This window comes from Dendrobates tinctorius, unplaced genomic scaffold, assembly GCF_039654945.1.
Source record: "Dendrobates tinctorius isolate UK_male_01 unplaced genomic scaffold, ASM3965494v1 ptg000034l, whole genome shotgun sequence".
NCBI classification, from domain to species: domain Eukaryota; kingdom Metazoa; phylum Chordata; class Amphibia; order Anura; family Dendrobatidae; genus Dendrobates; species Dendrobates tinctorius.
The window spans coordinates 10,920,520-10,937,384 of NW_027361702.1; the positions used below are offsets into that span (position 1 = coordinate 10,920,520).

The window sequence follows — 16,865 nt, forward strand, 5'->3', positions numbered from 1 at the left end:
TTATCCATAACAAAAATTGTAGAAAAATCATGATCATCTGCCTCTTAGCAGTAAAACGGAGAGAGGTATCACTAATGCGCTGCTGAGACGGAATATCATTAAAAGCAAAAAATGTATTTAACAAGTTTATAAGACTACGCGTTTCAAGGTCACGCCAGAACTCTTCATCAGGACAACCAGGTTTGTCCTGATGAAGAGGTCTGGCGTGACCTCGAAACATGTAGACTTATAAACCTTTTAAATAAATGTTTTGCTTTTAACGATATTCCGTCTCAGCAGCGCATTAGTGATACCTCTCTCCGTTTTCCTTTCTCCAAGTGTTGACTTCCCGACCGATGTCTGTGCAGCAGCTGATGTATGCTAATTATATGTTGCCATTAAGCAACTCTGCAAGGTGAGTGCATCTCCCCTTTACCTGACACTCTTGTGTTATGGGATTAGACCCTATTGCGCTTTGTTTCTTCCACTTTTCAGCTGAGCAGTAGTTATCCACTTAAGGGTTACAGTCTCATTATAACCAACAAGAAGGAAACCATTCTGCCTTTTTTACACCAAGCTGCCCAGTATTTGCATTGCATCAGGACTGATCCAGTGTCGCTCTGTTTCTACAGTAGATTTTTTACCCATAACATTAAAGGGAATTTTTCACCAGATTTTTGCCATGTAATCTAAGAGCAGCATGATATAGGGTCAGAGACCCTGATTCCAGGGATGTGTCACTTACTGGGCTGTTTGGTGCAGTTTTGATAGAATCATAGTTTTCTCTGCTGTAGATGTAGCAGTGGCCAGAATGTGGAGCTCTGTATAACACCACCAACACCATTGATTGGCAGAGTGCAGACAGTGTACACGGAAAGCAGCCAATCAGTGGTGGGGGTGGGGTTACACAGAGCAGAAGGACTACATGACACGCGACACCTAGTTTTCTAGTGATAATCTCCTGTTGATAAAGACTGATTACATGGAAACTACAGTCAAGCAAGTTACAGATCGTTCAAATCAGGCTCTCAGCTCCTTCATTATGCTGTTCGAAGATTAAACAGCAAAAATCTGCTCACCGATCCTCTTTACGCTACGTACAGACAACCGGACTTTCTCTTGTCCAAGAGAATCTGGTTTATCATAAAAAAAAATAAATAAATAAAATTTTGATTACAGCTTGATCAGATACTCTCAGATGATAAGCAGTGGTAAAAACAATTTTCCCATCTACTCCATTGTGTCAGTCTAAGGAAATCGGACTGCGCTCAGATGTCATCCGAGTGCAGTGTGATAGTTTCCACAGACTTACTGACTTGCATGGTCGAACATCCGGCATTTGCTCGGGCTTGGAGCAAACGTCCCATCTGTATTCCCGATCATAGATGACGCCTTTTAAAAGGACAAATCCTATAACAATTATCAACCCCAGAGTTAATTATCTAAAGAGTCCCTAATACTGAAAATAAAACCGCCTTAAGCAATAAACAGTGATACAACCAGAGGTGACGAAGGAGAAGGAATGTGAGTGGTGAGAGGTCTGGAAATATAACTACACAACACAAGTAACAGACTGTAATAAAAATCCCCCTAAAAATGATCAGATTTCTTCTGGCTCTTCTACAAGGAGATCCAGGGATAGCACTTTGTGAAAAAGAAAGCCAAACCCCAATGCATAGACAGGAGGGGGCTGGCTCAGCCTTTGCATCACTCCGCTAGCCAGCCCCCTTCACACACTGGTCATGTGGCAACAAAGGACGTTCTCTATGGCATCCATCAAAAGGCTGAAAGAGGACCAGCCGGGACCTGGGGTCTTGAAAAGGGGGCCACCTCTCTAAGTACAAATATATCAGAAAGTTGTAGAGATTTATATTATAAATATATATTTTTTTCCAAGTGTTTAAAAATTCTTGAAACTTTAGCTGCCCACAGCAACTAATCAGCGAACAATGTTTGCTTCCAAAAATGGCTTTGGACAAAACCCAAGTGATGCCCTGTTCACACTGCCGTCAATAAGCTGTGCGTGTAAAGTGCCCTCCAATTTGAGACTCACTACAGCCATTTTCTGCTTTGCTAAATTCTTTTTTAAAGAGAATTTGTAACCTTGGGGCAGCATGATGTAGAGGCAGAGACCCTGATTCCAGTGATGTCTCACTTACTGGGCAGCTTTCAGCAGTTTTGAAGGAATCGCTATCTTCTCTGTTGTAGCAGTTTGCAGAATGATGAGCTGTGTATAACCCCTCCCACACCACTGATTGGCAGATTGCTGACAAAGCTACCAATCAGTAGTGGGGGCGTGGTTACAGATTAGGTGCACTGCCTGCCAGGTGACACCTAGTCCTGCAGTGATAATCTCCTGCTGATAAAACACTGAAACAACAACACACAGCCTAATAAGTGAGACATCCATGGAATCAGGGTCTCTGGCTCTAAAATATGCAACTCTCAGATTAAATATCAAAAATCGACTGACCGGCTCCCTTTATCTCAAAGATGTCAGAATTCTTCATTGCCCGGCTTCTAAATAATGCCATGAATTCCATGTGTATTTTATAAAGCTACTTTTGTGGCTTTTATGGTTTTAATATGCTTTTACTAAGATGTTTCTAATGTCCGCAAAAGAACAAAACAAAAAAAAATTAAAAAAAACACTGGAAAATATAAGGACCCTCCCTCTGAATTACAACTTCCACTCTCTCCACCTCCGTAAAAAAAGGAAAAATACCATGAAAAAATGCTGCCCATGCTCAGAGAGCCCCACATGTGATGAACATCTTTGGCTCTTCCCAATACATGTCAGCAGCTGAAATCCAAAATCCTAAAATTTCCATAGTGAAAAATTAATTTTGGGTTTTCCATAGGTAACTGTGACCAGAGACCTAAAGCCTGGCGGTGAATGGTTGCGGCAGCCAGTTGTGGCATAGTGAAGAGGGGACGGATTCGTGCACCTGTCGCCATCGCCTATAATAATCCTGGTATAACGGTGGCGGTGAGCAACTGCAGGAACACACGGACACCGCTGCTCGCCTGATAGCGGTTGGATGGCACGCCTTCACATTAATACAATCCTCCTTCACACATCCGTCTCCTTTCCCCCGACGAGGACATGAGTTGGCTTCGCTCTTAGGCAAACGCACAATATAAAGTCAGAAACATTATGGCTAAAAAGAGATCGGCAAGGATGGAAATACTGGTAGAACAGGAGCATGAATGAGACGGCGGCGATGTACCCCACCAACAGCTGCACAACCAGCAAGGGGGAACAGAAATACTCAAAGCCGTCCTCTTTGTAGAAATACCAGAGTAAGATGAGGGCGGCGTTCTCCAGCAGGCGGACGGTGTAATGAACGCTCAGTCTTCCCCAGTTCTGAGACTGATCGATTAAGTCCCTTTCGCTCAGGTTGAGCTGCACGGCCGACCAGCAGAACATGTTGATGGCCGAGTAGAGCAGGGTGACCGTACCCAAGACGGACACCGTGTCAAACCTGCTGAAGTTCTTCTCCACGTTCTCTGGAAGGCTGGATCCGCTCCTCCAAAAGTTCACCCATGGTAAAAGGAAGAGGGCGATCAAGTTTACCAGTGCCACGGCTGCCACCCAGGCCTTCAGTGCCGAGCAGAACAACACCAGCACGGTGACACGGGTGGCGATCTCCAGACAGCGCCAGATGATGATGCAGAGGAAGGCGGGAACGCTCAGACGCACCTTGTAGTCGTCGTACTTGATCTGGATGGCCAAAACGTTCAGAACCAAAGCACCATAAGTGGTGGAAGCCAGAGACATGGCCATGAGGACGGCTGCGAGAAAGACAAGAAAACATGTTTACGCCACAATGTCACATACAAAATTAGCTCAGTAGCTCTTTATACAAACGGTCCAGCGGTTGTCCACCTTTGGAAACTTACTTAAATGCATGCGATAGAGTCTAAAAATGGGTTTAATTAAAAACGTTGCATTGATTGCCTCCTGCAACCCCTGTGTCTCACTATGGCTGGCTGCAGAAGGAGTTAACTGAGTAGCTGTCAGCAAGCAAATGTGATTTTTTTTAAAAAAATTTTAAGAGCTCTCAACTGATTTATGACTATATTAACCCCTTCACAACAAAAGTTTCTGTTTTTGAGCTTTTTTTTCCCCTCATCTTCCCAGAGCCATAACTTTATTTTTCCACATATAAGTGTAAGGGGGTGAAATAATACTACTTCCTTGCTCTTCCTTCCGTAGTAGTTCTTAATGTGTTTCTACTATGTATTGATAATAATCGGGTGGTACTGCTAGATGTCATCAAGTATTACCACCAAGAATCAATGGTATTGCTATAATTATATCTGTGTTACCATTTCCTGTAAATGTGCTGTGTTATATTATATTTTAGATAGGGAAAGTGCAGTGCACCCTTTGGACACTAGAGGGGGGCAGTTTAGTATGTAGAATTCTTAGCTAGTTAGAGCTAAGTGTAGGTGGGGCTGCCGGGAGTTAAGGCTAGGTTAGAAGGAAGTTAGTTCAGATGGGCCGGGGCGCCCGAAGTGTCCACATGGGCTATAGGCCCAAGATGGCTCAGCAGCCACATAACATTAATCAGCGAAGTTCCTAGTTATCCTCAGCTATTGGGCATTGGTACAGTGAGCCAGAACAGAAGCTAATATGTGGCGACTCATCGCTTGGGGGGATACTTTTAGGGATGGAGTCGGACGGGCTGAAGAACAGAAGGATGCTGTAACTACACGGGGAGCAGTACAGACAGGTCGGATGTTTTTCCAGAGGCAACTAAACCAGGTGGCGGATGATTTCGAGTCTGGGGCGAAACAGGCAGAAGGAATTGTCATCATGGCAAGGTTAGGCAAGGAAGAAACTGGGAAGCAGTCTAAGACAAGATGGTCCAGTCACCGTATAGAAGCGTCAGCAAAGTGGGAAAAGCTGAGGAAGCAAGTAAAGATGAATGTATTATCTACGATGTGCCAACTGTGGATGTATTGTGTGAAGTTGTCAGTTAAGAAACCATTCAAGTTACCATGGACAGTGTCTCAGTTACTGGAAGTCGCCTTGGAGATGGGCCATCGCCGCTTGGGAAGTGCCAAGGGGGACCTGAACCTGGAGATGCAGGTACGCCGAAGAGTGGATTGTACTTTTCTGTGAGGGAAGGCCTGGACACTGATGCTTTAGTGTCTCTGGCCACGACTATAGTCCTGGCCGACCCTTACATATGTATAGGGGCTTTTTCTGTGGGATGAGTTGTACTTTTGAATTACACCACTCCTCTTACTACATAGTGAACTTAAAAATGTGACAAAAAAAATCCAAATGGGAATAAATTGGAAAAAGCCGAACGAAATTCTGACATTGTTATTTGGGAATTGTTTATACAGAGTACATTTAGTGGTAAAAATAACCTTGCAGTAGGATTCTGCTCATCAATACGCTTATTACTATACCAATTTGGACATGTCCAGTGTTTTTATTATTTTAGTGGTGAATAAAAAGAAATGTAAAGTTTAAAAAAATAATTTTCAGGGTTGTGCCACCATTTTCTAAAATCAGAAACATTTGGCTATATGACGGCTTATTTTTTGCAGGGCTATGTTTTTATTGATGCAATTTTGGGATCGATGAGACTTTCTCTCTCATTTCATTGGGGGGACACAGGTAACCATGGGTGTATGCTGCTGCTACTAGGTTGACACTAACTATGGAAAAAAAGGGGTTAACTCCTCCCCAGCAGTATATACCCACCAAATGGCAGCAAGCTCATCAGTTTTAGCTTAGTGTCAGTAGGAGGTGGACACAGGGCTGCTGTTAGGGTTGGTGGATTGCAATAAATTAAAATAAATTATAAAGTGCAAGCGCAACCCGGATGTCATGACTCTGGACAGGATGGTTCCGCCTCCATCCTGGTCAGGTCAGGGTTAATTTTAGTTAGCTTCTCTTTTGTTCTGGGGCAGCTATTTAATGTTGGCAGTTCCTGGATTTGGTGTCGGTGATACTTCCGTATACTCGGTTTGTGGTTGCTGACACAGGTTACTTGTCCGTAAACGTTGTGCCTCTGTGCTTTGCATGACCCGGTTTGTCCCCTGACTTTTGCCTCTGTATCCTGCATTGTACTGCCCCGTCCTTCCTGGTTATCTGACCCCTTGGCTCATCTGTTTAATCTGTCTTATCCCTAGGTACCACGCTCTCATTTGGCTTTGGACCCTTGGCTCTCCTTTGACTACGTTAACTGTCTGTGCACTGTTCTCAGTGCGCTCAGCTGCCTTCCCTGTCCTCACGCGCCATGACTCCGCCCCCTGGCCACGTGACTGCTTAGTTCCAGGTCCTGTGCTCACTGCTTAGTCTCAGGTCCTTGCGCACTGCGTGCCTGGTTTCTCCCCTCCCTGCGTTCGTTTATGTGCCCCCTGATAGCGCCCCCTAGGCTGCCCCAGTGACACCATCGGGTCCGCTGTGCAGAGATTTTACCCTTCTGCTAGTGTGAACAAATGACGGATAAAAACAAGCGAACACGCTGCGTTAAAACCACACAGAGCGAATGCTATGCAGAGTACCAAGTGGAACAAAAATATAAGTACCAAGCTCAGCTAACCACCGAGCGGCACTAAAAAAAATAAGAGGTGTGCAATACCCTGATAAACCTGCAGGGAATAAGCCATGTGGGTTGAGCTTGCCCCGCAACTAACCCGCGCTATCCGCACACGTGGCCGAGACAGGTGCTAATTCAAGCGGAAAGGCAAAATCTACACTACCTATCTGATGCTGACCAGTGCTAACCACAAAGAAGCATACAGACAGAGCGGTAGAGTATCCACCCACACACCAAAACACAAATGACGCTAGCACGCCCGCGTGCGGCGCTGGAAGCCTTTTATGCGCTAGGCTCCACCCCAGCCACTCACGTCCAGTAGAACCGGGCGACGCCCGTAGGCCAATTCGGAGCTGCGACATAACCATAGCAGTGAGCGTCCTTTCTTCCCGAGGTGGTTACCGGTTTTCATCTAAATGAGGACATTGTACTTCCATCCTTTTGTCCATCCCCCTCTTACACCCAAGAGTGGTCTCTTCCTAAATAAACTGGACCTGTTGCGATCTCTACGTGTTTATCTATCCAGGACTGAGCCGTTCTGGCGCTCTGCTCATCATACCAGATGGCCCACGGAAGGGTCTCCCTGCGTCCAGGTCTACCACTGCTTGAAAGATCTGTTCCACCGCTCTGGAAGCTTACCATCTAAGAGGTAGAGCACGCCCATTGAGGATCACGGCACACTCCATGCGTTCGGTGGGCGCCTCCTAGGCAGTTTGCCATCGGATGTCGGCCTCGCAGCTCTGCAAAGCTGCCACATGGGCTTCCATTCATACATTTACCAAGTTCTGCACGGTTCACACTCATGCTTCATAGGATGCGAACCTTGGTAGAAAGGCCACTGCGGCTTGCAGGACCTAAGCTCTGACTTGAGGATACTATACTTCTTCCCTCCCTTCCCATTGTAACCTGTGTCCCCCAGTGAAGCTAGAGAGAATGTAAGATTTTGGGTACTCACTGTAAAATCTTTCTCGAAGCCTTCATTGGGGGACACAGCACCCGTTCTTATTTACTGTTGTATCGTGTTCTGTTATCTGTTACATTCATTTTTTTATGTTCTCTACTTCTCCTACTGCTTTCTCACTAACGGATGAGCTTCCTGCCAGTTGGTGGGTATATACTGCTGGGGAGGAGCTAACCCTTTTTTTTTTTTTTGCATAGTGTCAACTTCCTAGTGGCAGCAGCATACACCCATGGTAACCTGTGTCCCCCAATAAAGGCTTAGAGAAAAAGATTTTATGGTTAGCACCCAAAATCTTACTTTTTGATTGCTTGTTACAGCATATTTTGTAATATTGCAGCAAAAAAAATAAAAAAAAATTCAAGAAATTTTTTTTAACTGATCAGGTTATTTTGATAGATCAGACTTTTCTGAAAACAATGATACCAAGTGTGTGTATTTTGTATTATCTTTAAATGGGAGAAAAGGGGGGCGAATTTAACTTTTTTTTTAACCCCTTAACCCCCAAGGGTGGTTTGCACATTCATGACCGAGCCAATTTTTACAATTCTGACCACTGTCCCTTTATGAGGTAATAACTCTGAAACGCTTCCATGGATCCCGGTGATTCTGACATTGTTTTCTCGTGATACATTGTACTTCAGGATAGTGGAAAATTTCATTCAAATAACTTGTGTTTATTTGTGAAAAAAGTGGAAATTTGGCTAAAATTTTGAAAATTTCGCAATTTTCCAACTTTGAATTTTTATGCCCTTAAATCACAGCGATATGGCAAAAAACTTAAGTAACATTTCCCACGTTTACTTTACATCAGCACAATTTTAGAACCAAAATTTTTTTTTGCTAGGAAGTTATAAGGGTTAGAAGTTGACCAGCGATTTCTCATTTTTGCAACACCATTTTATTTTTAAGGACCACATCACATTTGAAGTCACTTTGAGGGGTCTATATGATAGAAAATACCCAAAAGTGACACCATTCTAAAAACTGAACCCCTCAAGGTGCTCAAAACCACATTCAAGAAGTTTATTAACCCTTTAGGTGCGTCACAGGAATTTTTTGAATGTTTAAAAATAAAAAAAAATTAACATTTAACTTTTTTTCACAAAAAAATTACTTCAGGTCGAATTTTTTTTATTTTACCAAGGGTAACAGGAGTAATTGGACTACAAAAGTTATTGTGCGATTTGTCCTGATACCTGATATGTGGGGGGGAACTACTGTTTCGGCGCATGGCAGAGCTCAGAAGGGAAGGAGCGCCGTTTGACTTTTTCAATGCAAAATTGGCTGGAATTCAGATCGGACACCATATCACGTTTGGAGAGACCCTGATGTACCTAAACAGTGGAAACCCCCCCACAAGTAACCCCATTTTGGAAACTAGACCCCCCCAAGGAACTTATCTAAATGTGTGGTGAGAACTTTGAACCCCCAAGGGCTTCACAGAAGTTTATAATGCCCGGGCGTGAAAATAAAAAAAATCATATATTTTTTCCACAAACATGATCTTTTAGTCCCCAATTTTTTTATTTTCCCAAAGGCAACAGGAGAAACTGGACCCCAAAAGTTGTTGTCCAATTTGTTCTGAGTATGCTGATACCCCATATGTGGGAGAAAACTACTGTATGGGGACACATCGGGGCTCGGAAGGGAAGTAGTGACATTGTGGAATGCAGACTTTGATGGAATGGTCTGCGGGTGTCATGTCGCGTTTGGAGAGCCTCTGATGTACCTAAACTGTTGAAACTCCCCACAGTGACCCCATTTTTGAAACTAGACCCCCCACGGAACTTATCTAGATGTGTGGTGAGCACTTTGAACCCTCAAGTGCTTCACAGAAGTTTATAGTTTAAGTTTATAACGCCCAGGCGTGAAAATAAAAAATTATTTTTTTCCCTCAAAAATGATATTTTTGCACCCAATTTTTTATTTTCCTAAGGGTAACAGGAGAAATTGGACCCCAAAAGTTGTTTGGCAATTTATCCTAAGTAGGCCGACACCCCATATGTGGGGGTAAAACACTGTTTGGGCACATGGCAGAGCTTGGAAGGGAAGGAGCACCATTTGACTTTTTCAACGCAGAATTGGCTGGAATTGAGATCAGACGCCATGTTGCATTTGGAGAGCCCCTGATATGCCCAAACAGTGGAAACCCCCCAATTATAACTCCAACCCTAACCCCAACACACCCCTAACCCTAATCTGAGCCCTAACCCTAGCCCTAACCCCAACACACCCCCAACCTTAATCTCAGCCCTTAAGGCTGGTTTCACGTTTGCGTTTTTTAGCGCTGGAAAAAAACGCATACCTGCGCATGCGTTTTTTCCCCTATATTCAACATGGGTGCGCATACCTGCGCGCTGGTAAGCGCATGTATGCGATTTTCATGCGCTGCGTTTTTTTGGGGTGTGCGTTGGTATTTTCCAAACGCAGCATGTTGCATTTTTTGGCCCTGCAAAAAAGCACATGCGCACATATGCGCACGTTTTGCGCTAAAAATGGCCATTATAGCCTATGGATGCGCATACATGCGCACTGGCATGCTCATGTATGCGTTTTTTTGCACATGCGTTTTTTTTTGTTAACCATGGAATTTAGGGGTTTGGGTTAGAGTTAGGGTTAGTTAAGGGGGTTTAGGGTTAGGGTCAGGGTTAGGGTTGGGGTTAGGGTTAAGTATGGTTTGGTTAAGGGTCAGGGTTGGGGTCAGGGTTAGGGTTAAGTATGGTTTGGTTAAGGGTTAGGGTCAGGGTTAGGGTCAGGGTTAAGTATGGTTTGGTTAAGGGTTAGGGTTAGGGTCAGGGTTAGGGTTAGTAAAGTCATGGTTTGGGTTAGTGTGAGGGGCCACCTAATGTTGGAAAAAAACGCAAACGCGGTAAAAACGCACTAAAAACGCATACAAACGCATAAAAACGCTGCGTTTTTTTCATGCATGCTCATAAAAATGCTTGAAAAAAACGCAGCAGTTGTATGCTTTTGTATGCGTTTTTTCAATGCGTTTTTTTGCGGGAAAAACGCGCTGCAAAAAAAAGCAAGTGTGAAACTAGCCTAAGGGAAAATGGAAATACATTTTTTTTATTTTATTATTTTTCCCTAACTAAGGGGGTGATAACGGGGGGTTTGATTTACTATTTATGGCGGTTTTTATATTTGGCAGCTGTCACACGCTAAAAGACGCTTTTTATTGTAAAAATAGTTTTTGCATCACCACATTTTGAGAGCTATAATTTTCCATATTTTGACCCACCGAGTCATATGAGGTCTTATTTTTTGCGGGACGAGTTGACGTTTTTATTGGTACCATTTTCGGCACGTGACATTTTTTGATCGCTTTTTATTCCGATTTTTTGGACGCAGAATGAACAAAAACCACCATTTCATGAATTTCTTTTGGGGGGTGCGTTTAAACCGTTCCACGTGCGGTAAAATTGATAAAGCAATTTTATTCTTTGGGTCAGTACGGTTACAGCTATACCTCATTTATGTCTTTTTTTATGTTTTGTCGGTTTTATGCAATGAAAACAACTTTATATAAAAAATATTTATTTTTGCATCGCTTTATTCTGCGAGCTATAACTTTTTTATTTTTTCGCTGATGACGCTGTATGGCGGCTTGTTTTTTGCGGGACAAGATGTCGTTTTCAGCGGTACCATGGTTATTTATATCTGTCTTTTTGATCGCGCGCTATTGCACTTTTTGTTCGGCGGTATGATAATAAAAAATAAAGAGAAAAATAATGCTTTATTTTTTAAAGGGGTTCGCTAAGGGGGTTAACTAATGGGTCAATTTTATAGGGCGGGTCGTTACGGACGCGGCGATACCAAATGTGTACTTTTATTGTATTTTTTTTTTTTTATTTCCAAAAAAATGAATTAGGGTTTTTTTTTTTTAATTTATTTAGAGATTTTTTTATAAATTATTTTTACATTTTTTTTTTTGTAACAACTTTATTACAATGTCCCAGGGGGGACATCACTGCCATGTGACAGATCGCTGATCTGTCACAACACAGATCGCTGTGACAGATCAGCGATCTGTCGCAGGCAGTGCAGAAGGCTTCCTCCTTGCCGGCGATTGCAGGCATGAGGAAGCCGGCTCCCTGCAGGCCCCCGAAGGTCCCCGCCGCCATTTTGGATCTGGAGACCTGCAGGGACGGTTTCAGGGAAGCACGGAGGGAGCCCCCTCCCTGCCGATGCTTCCCTAAACCCTTGGTACACTGCGATCGTGTTTGATCGCAGTGTGCAGGGGTTACCGTGTCGGGGGCGGTCCGTTACTGCCCCTGACACAGTGTCAAGTGTCAGCTGTGATAATCAGCTGACACCCGGCGGCGATCAGCGAAGCTCACCACGTGAGCGCTGCTGATCGCTATGACGTACTATCCCGTCCCTGGGAGTTAAGTCCCAGGGCACATGGACGGGATAGTACGTCACATGGCAGAAAGGGGTTAAACATTTATTTTTTTTTTTTTCTTCAGGGTACGTCTGGAATCGCTGCAGGTTGGATACTGGGTACTTGTGCAGTGTCAAACCCACTGTGACCAGATGTTACAGCATAGTGAATGGGATTTCAAGAAAACCCATGTCCACTGTGTCCAGAGACACCCACGGCTCACCAGCGGAGGCGGACACGTGGTGCGTCTTTTCAGACTACTGCATGTCAATTTCTCATACTTTTGACTTGGGCCTTACATTTACAGTGCACGTGTCATGAAGGGATTAAAGATAAGCTTCCAGGGAAACAAAAAGCCTAACAGTGGCAAATGTTTAACAAAACCCAATTAAAGTATAATTAGCCCCAAATACATGCATTTGAGGAAAAAAAAAATATATTAAATACATTTATTAAATGATATATATTAAAATAAATTTAGTGAGCAACCACAGGCTGTTCAGAGGCACATACGCTGATTGGAATATTGCGGAGAGCTTCCCTCTTCAGCTCTGTAGTTGGATGGAATAGGCAGGGCCGCCATCAGGGCATGACAGCCCTTACTGCTGTATGGGGCCCGATGAACAGCAGTACAGAAGGGGGCCCCGCTCCTGTGCTTACAGTCATCGGGCCCCAAGTGCTGCATGTCATGGGACGCCAGGCGGTCCCCAAGTGTGAGCTGCAGACGGGCCTGCAGCGCACACATCAGCAGAGCCGCCACAGCAGCCGACATCAGAGCTACAGAAGTGCTGAAGGACCTGTGGTGACGTCATCATTACCACAGTACTTCACCATTGATCAGCCCGCCCCTTGATCACATAACGATGACGTCACCACAGGTCTTTTCAGCTCAACTCACACAGCTGCAGCTCAATCAGGAGCGAGGCCAGGTAAGAAAAAAGTTTTTATTTTATTATTGAAAGGGGCAATATGTTTCCCTGGCAGAATGGAGACTCGGGGGCAGGACTGGAGACACACAGGGGCAAATATGGAGAAATGGGGGCAGAACGCAAGACGCGATGGGGGCAGAACGCAAGACGCGATGGGGGCAGAACGCAAGACGCGATGGGGGCAGAACGCAAGACGCGATGGGGGCAGAACGCAAGACGCGATGGGGGCAGAACGCAAGACGCGATGGGGGCAGAACGCAAGACGCGATGGGGGCAGAACGCAAGACGCGATGGGGGCAGAACGCAAGACGCGATGGGGGCAGAACGCAAGACACGATGGGGGCAGAACGCAAGACACGATGGGATCAGAACGCAAGTCACGATGGGGGCAGAACGCAAGACACGATGGGGGCAGAACGCAAGACACGATGGGGGCAGAACGCAAGACACGATGGGGGCAGAATGTGCCAGTAAGACAGGATGGGGCAGAATGTGACAGTGAGACACAGGAGGGGGCAGAATGCGAGACATGGGGGAAGAATGTGACAGTGAGACACAGGAGGGGCAGAATGTGACAGTGAGACATAGGAGGGGGCAGAATGTGACAATAAAACACAGGAGGGGGCAGAATGTGACAATAAAACACAGGACGGGGCAGAATGTTAGACACAGGGGGCAGGATGGGAGACACATGGTACAGGATCATGGGGCAGGATGGATACGATGTAGACGGGGCAGGATCGGGAGATCATATGGGGGAAGAATGGATACTCATGAGGGCAGGATGAGAGAAAATATGGCTGAAGTCAGGAATGAGACACACAGGGGTCAGGATGGGGGATATTATTACCATAGGGGCTAATTAAGGGATATTATTACTGCGGTGATGTATTTTATTTTTTTGAGGATACTGTTTTAAATGGGGGGAGGTCCTGTTACTGTGCAGAGCGACACTATGTCGCCTTTTTTTCTTCATCTGGTGTAGTGTAGAAGTTGGGAAAAAAATAAGGAATGTGTTTTGCTAGCGGAGCTCTAGATAATTCTGTTATTTCCTGCAGAGACGAGCCGGGTCTAGAAGACGTGATGGAGGTGTGTGCTGGATGAAAGATGAAAAACAAAGATGAAGGACTTCACCTAGAGACATCACTGGTGAGTCAGTGTGTTATCTATACACTGACACTATACACTATATAAAGAGTGCCCTTGTACAATGTCACCACTGATCACTGTGTTATCTGTACACTGACACTATATGCAGAGCTCCTGTGTATAATGTCACCAGTGGTCACTGTATTACCTGTACACTATATACAGAGTGCCTTTGTACAGTAAAGTAGGGCCCGGCCAAAAGAGTCTACCTTGTCGTGGTGGCAGATTTAAAAAATCTTTTGGCCTAAACAAGAGCTGCTGGCTAGATGTGTGATCTGGTAATGGGAACTGTTAATGTGTGATTGATGAGAAGTGCAGTTTTTCCAAGAGAGAGGTGGGACTGTGGACAGTTTGAGGGGTGGAGGTGGCGCTGGGGTGGAGCCTGGGCGGAGTGTCAAGGGGGCCCCGAAAATTTTGCCAGTATGGGGCCCTGAAATTCCTAGTGGCAGCCCTGGGACTAGGGGCTCAGCGTGCAAAACCGGTGACCACCCGCTGCCGCCAGAAGAGAGACCGGTGTTGGGCAAGGACGCCTGAAGACGCTGCAACAGCCTCCGCCGGTATTTCATCAACTGTTAGACCTCCAGAGAGAAATGGACAGTGGTGCTACGATAAGTTAATCCTGATATAAAGACTGTATAGTTGCATAGCAGTTATACTGTTTACCCTGCATCTCTTTTTTCCCTGTTATCTCCCTGCCAGGAATTTATTATTGCTAGTTAATTAATAGTTAACCCCTGCTCCGCACCTCTGTGTCACTGCATCAAAGCGTTACACGACCACTGATATAGTGACAGTCATTTAGTTAGCTAGTTGCTAGTGGTCTCAACCATGGACACCTAAGGTCCTGCAATGCCCTGCACATGAGGAAACAGAAATAGGGAATCAGAAGAACTTTACTACATTTCTAAATGAAGGTATTGACTAATATTACTATGATTGCACCTACTACATATTGGGATAGGATCTTGGAGATGGGAATACCACTTTAAACTAAATATTCTTCTGGTACAAAACTACAAACAGCTATAGAAAACTTGAAGCTGATAAAAATTAATGAAAATGGGGCACATGAACAAGCAGGAACACACTTGACAGAACGCCGGGTCACAGGGTGGCAATGCCACCGCACAGCAGCAGAATCGGAGAATGTTCCCTCTACCAAAGTCAAACACCAGTGACTCCATAGGAGCAAACGCTCCAGGTGCCATTTCCTGGGAGGTAGGGGCATGCTGGAAAGTTGCAGTTGTATCAAAGCTAGAGCATCATGACTTGGAGACTTCCTGTGAAGAGACTTACCTCGTGCAGCTGGGATATATCTCTGCAGCACACAAATGTACAGTTGCAGGGTGAGCTGCGGGGTCGAGCCGAGGAAGGCCTGAATAACAGCCGTGCGCTTAAAGGCATTGCGGTGCGTGGCCAACCTTCTCAGGGAATGGCCGACTTCACGTTCTTCTTCTTCGGACTGTCCCCAGCCACGCAGGTGTTTTTTCCGAGAAATGCTCACATACGGCTCTTCCTCACGACCCATCTGACAGTAGACTATCAGGGCTTCCACACACCTGGCGGGACAATGTAGGGGGACACGTGTTATATAATGTGAGATCAGCCAGATATTTAGGTTGAAATTAAAACATTGGAAACAATCAACATTCATCCGTGGCCTACAGGTGTAAGGGCCGTGTGAGGACCGGGATGGTGGGATTAGCAGAGACTTGTTATGGTACATGCTGCTTGCATAAATGAGGCGGTGGACCGTTACCAATGGTCACAAACGAGTTATACCTTGTATAGAAGCAGCAAAATCTATGGGGCAACACTGACCACAACCCTGATCGCGTGGCATCACTGTGAATGGGGTTGCAATCTGACCTCTAGTGTACCGCGGCAAGCTAACTGCAAAAAAAATCCAACCAGGTGATTTTGTTGCTTGGTATCTGAGGGGGACACCGTGCCCACCTCTTTCCCTTGTATCTCAGTTAGACACAGTAGTGCCTCATAGTGATCTTCTGGCCTCACGACCTGCCGGGATCACACTCCTGTGCTGAGGTACAGTCTTAAACCTATTTTCTACTGAACACAAAATGAATCCCTCTAAAGGTCTCATACACATCGGGCAAACATCGTCTGAACCCGTCAATATCAGATGGTCGTCTAATTTGTATGCATGGTTTCCCAACTCTACCCCAAAATATAATGTTGGGCAGAGAAGGATCCGGTACCTCATATCTCCATCAGTCATTTCTTTTGTTCACCGGGAGAAGAGTCGCTGCCGCCAGTGGAGTCTCAAATCACAGGAGAATTAGGCAGAGCCTGTATGGACTTAGGAGTAATCAATTGTGTATACGCGAAGGCTTAACCAAGGCTGCCCAACAGCAATGTCCTGCCCTACATGTCCTGTCTCCATCTACTGTCCTACAGATTATACCAATCATCGAAAAACTACCATTCTCCACATTTCAAACCTCACACGATTGTCTTCTAAGACTTTTCTCAAGATGCACCAGTTCAATCAAGGTCTGTGTAATTCCTATGCTGTAATATTAGGGCGCGCATCCCGCCTGCCCAGAGGGCATCAGCTGCATTGTTACTTGAGCATATCTTTTAAGACATGAAAAAAAGAATATGAAAAACCCTCGCAATAGATTTCCCCTTTATCTTCTAGCAGTATTTGCTACGCAGGATAACAAGTTCTACAAATGTAAAATCACATTGCGCTGCTAAGTGGTCAGACTGGTTTTCCCTCTTCTGCTTCCGGGACGGTCCTAAGCAGATGACTTGTTGTGTTTTGCATGCTCTTGAAAAGGATCACATACTATCTGATCACATTACATAAGATTTAATCTTATCAGGACGATCTAATCAGATAATACATTGCTGTAAGCTCAAGACAATGGAAG

At 45.0% G+C, this 16,865-nt stretch overlaps 1 protein-coding gene across 1 annotated transcript in view; it reads right to left on the bottom strand.

The window, feature by feature from the left end:
- Window positions 1-391: 391 nt before the first annotated feature.
- Window positions 392-16,865, bottom strand: part of XKRX (XK related X-linked) — a 30,794-nt gene continuing 14,320 nt past the window's right edge. Inside the window, exons 2-3 of the mRNA XM_073573099.1 lie at window positions 15,265-15,527; window positions 392-3,774 (exon numbers count right to left, since the gene is read on the bottom strand). Coding sequence (XP_073429200.1) covers window positions 3,053-3,774; window positions 15,265-15,527 — 985 coding nt within the window. The 3' untranslated portion in view covers window positions 392-3,052. The remainder of the gene's footprint in view (window positions 3,775-15,264; window positions 15,528-16,865) is intronic.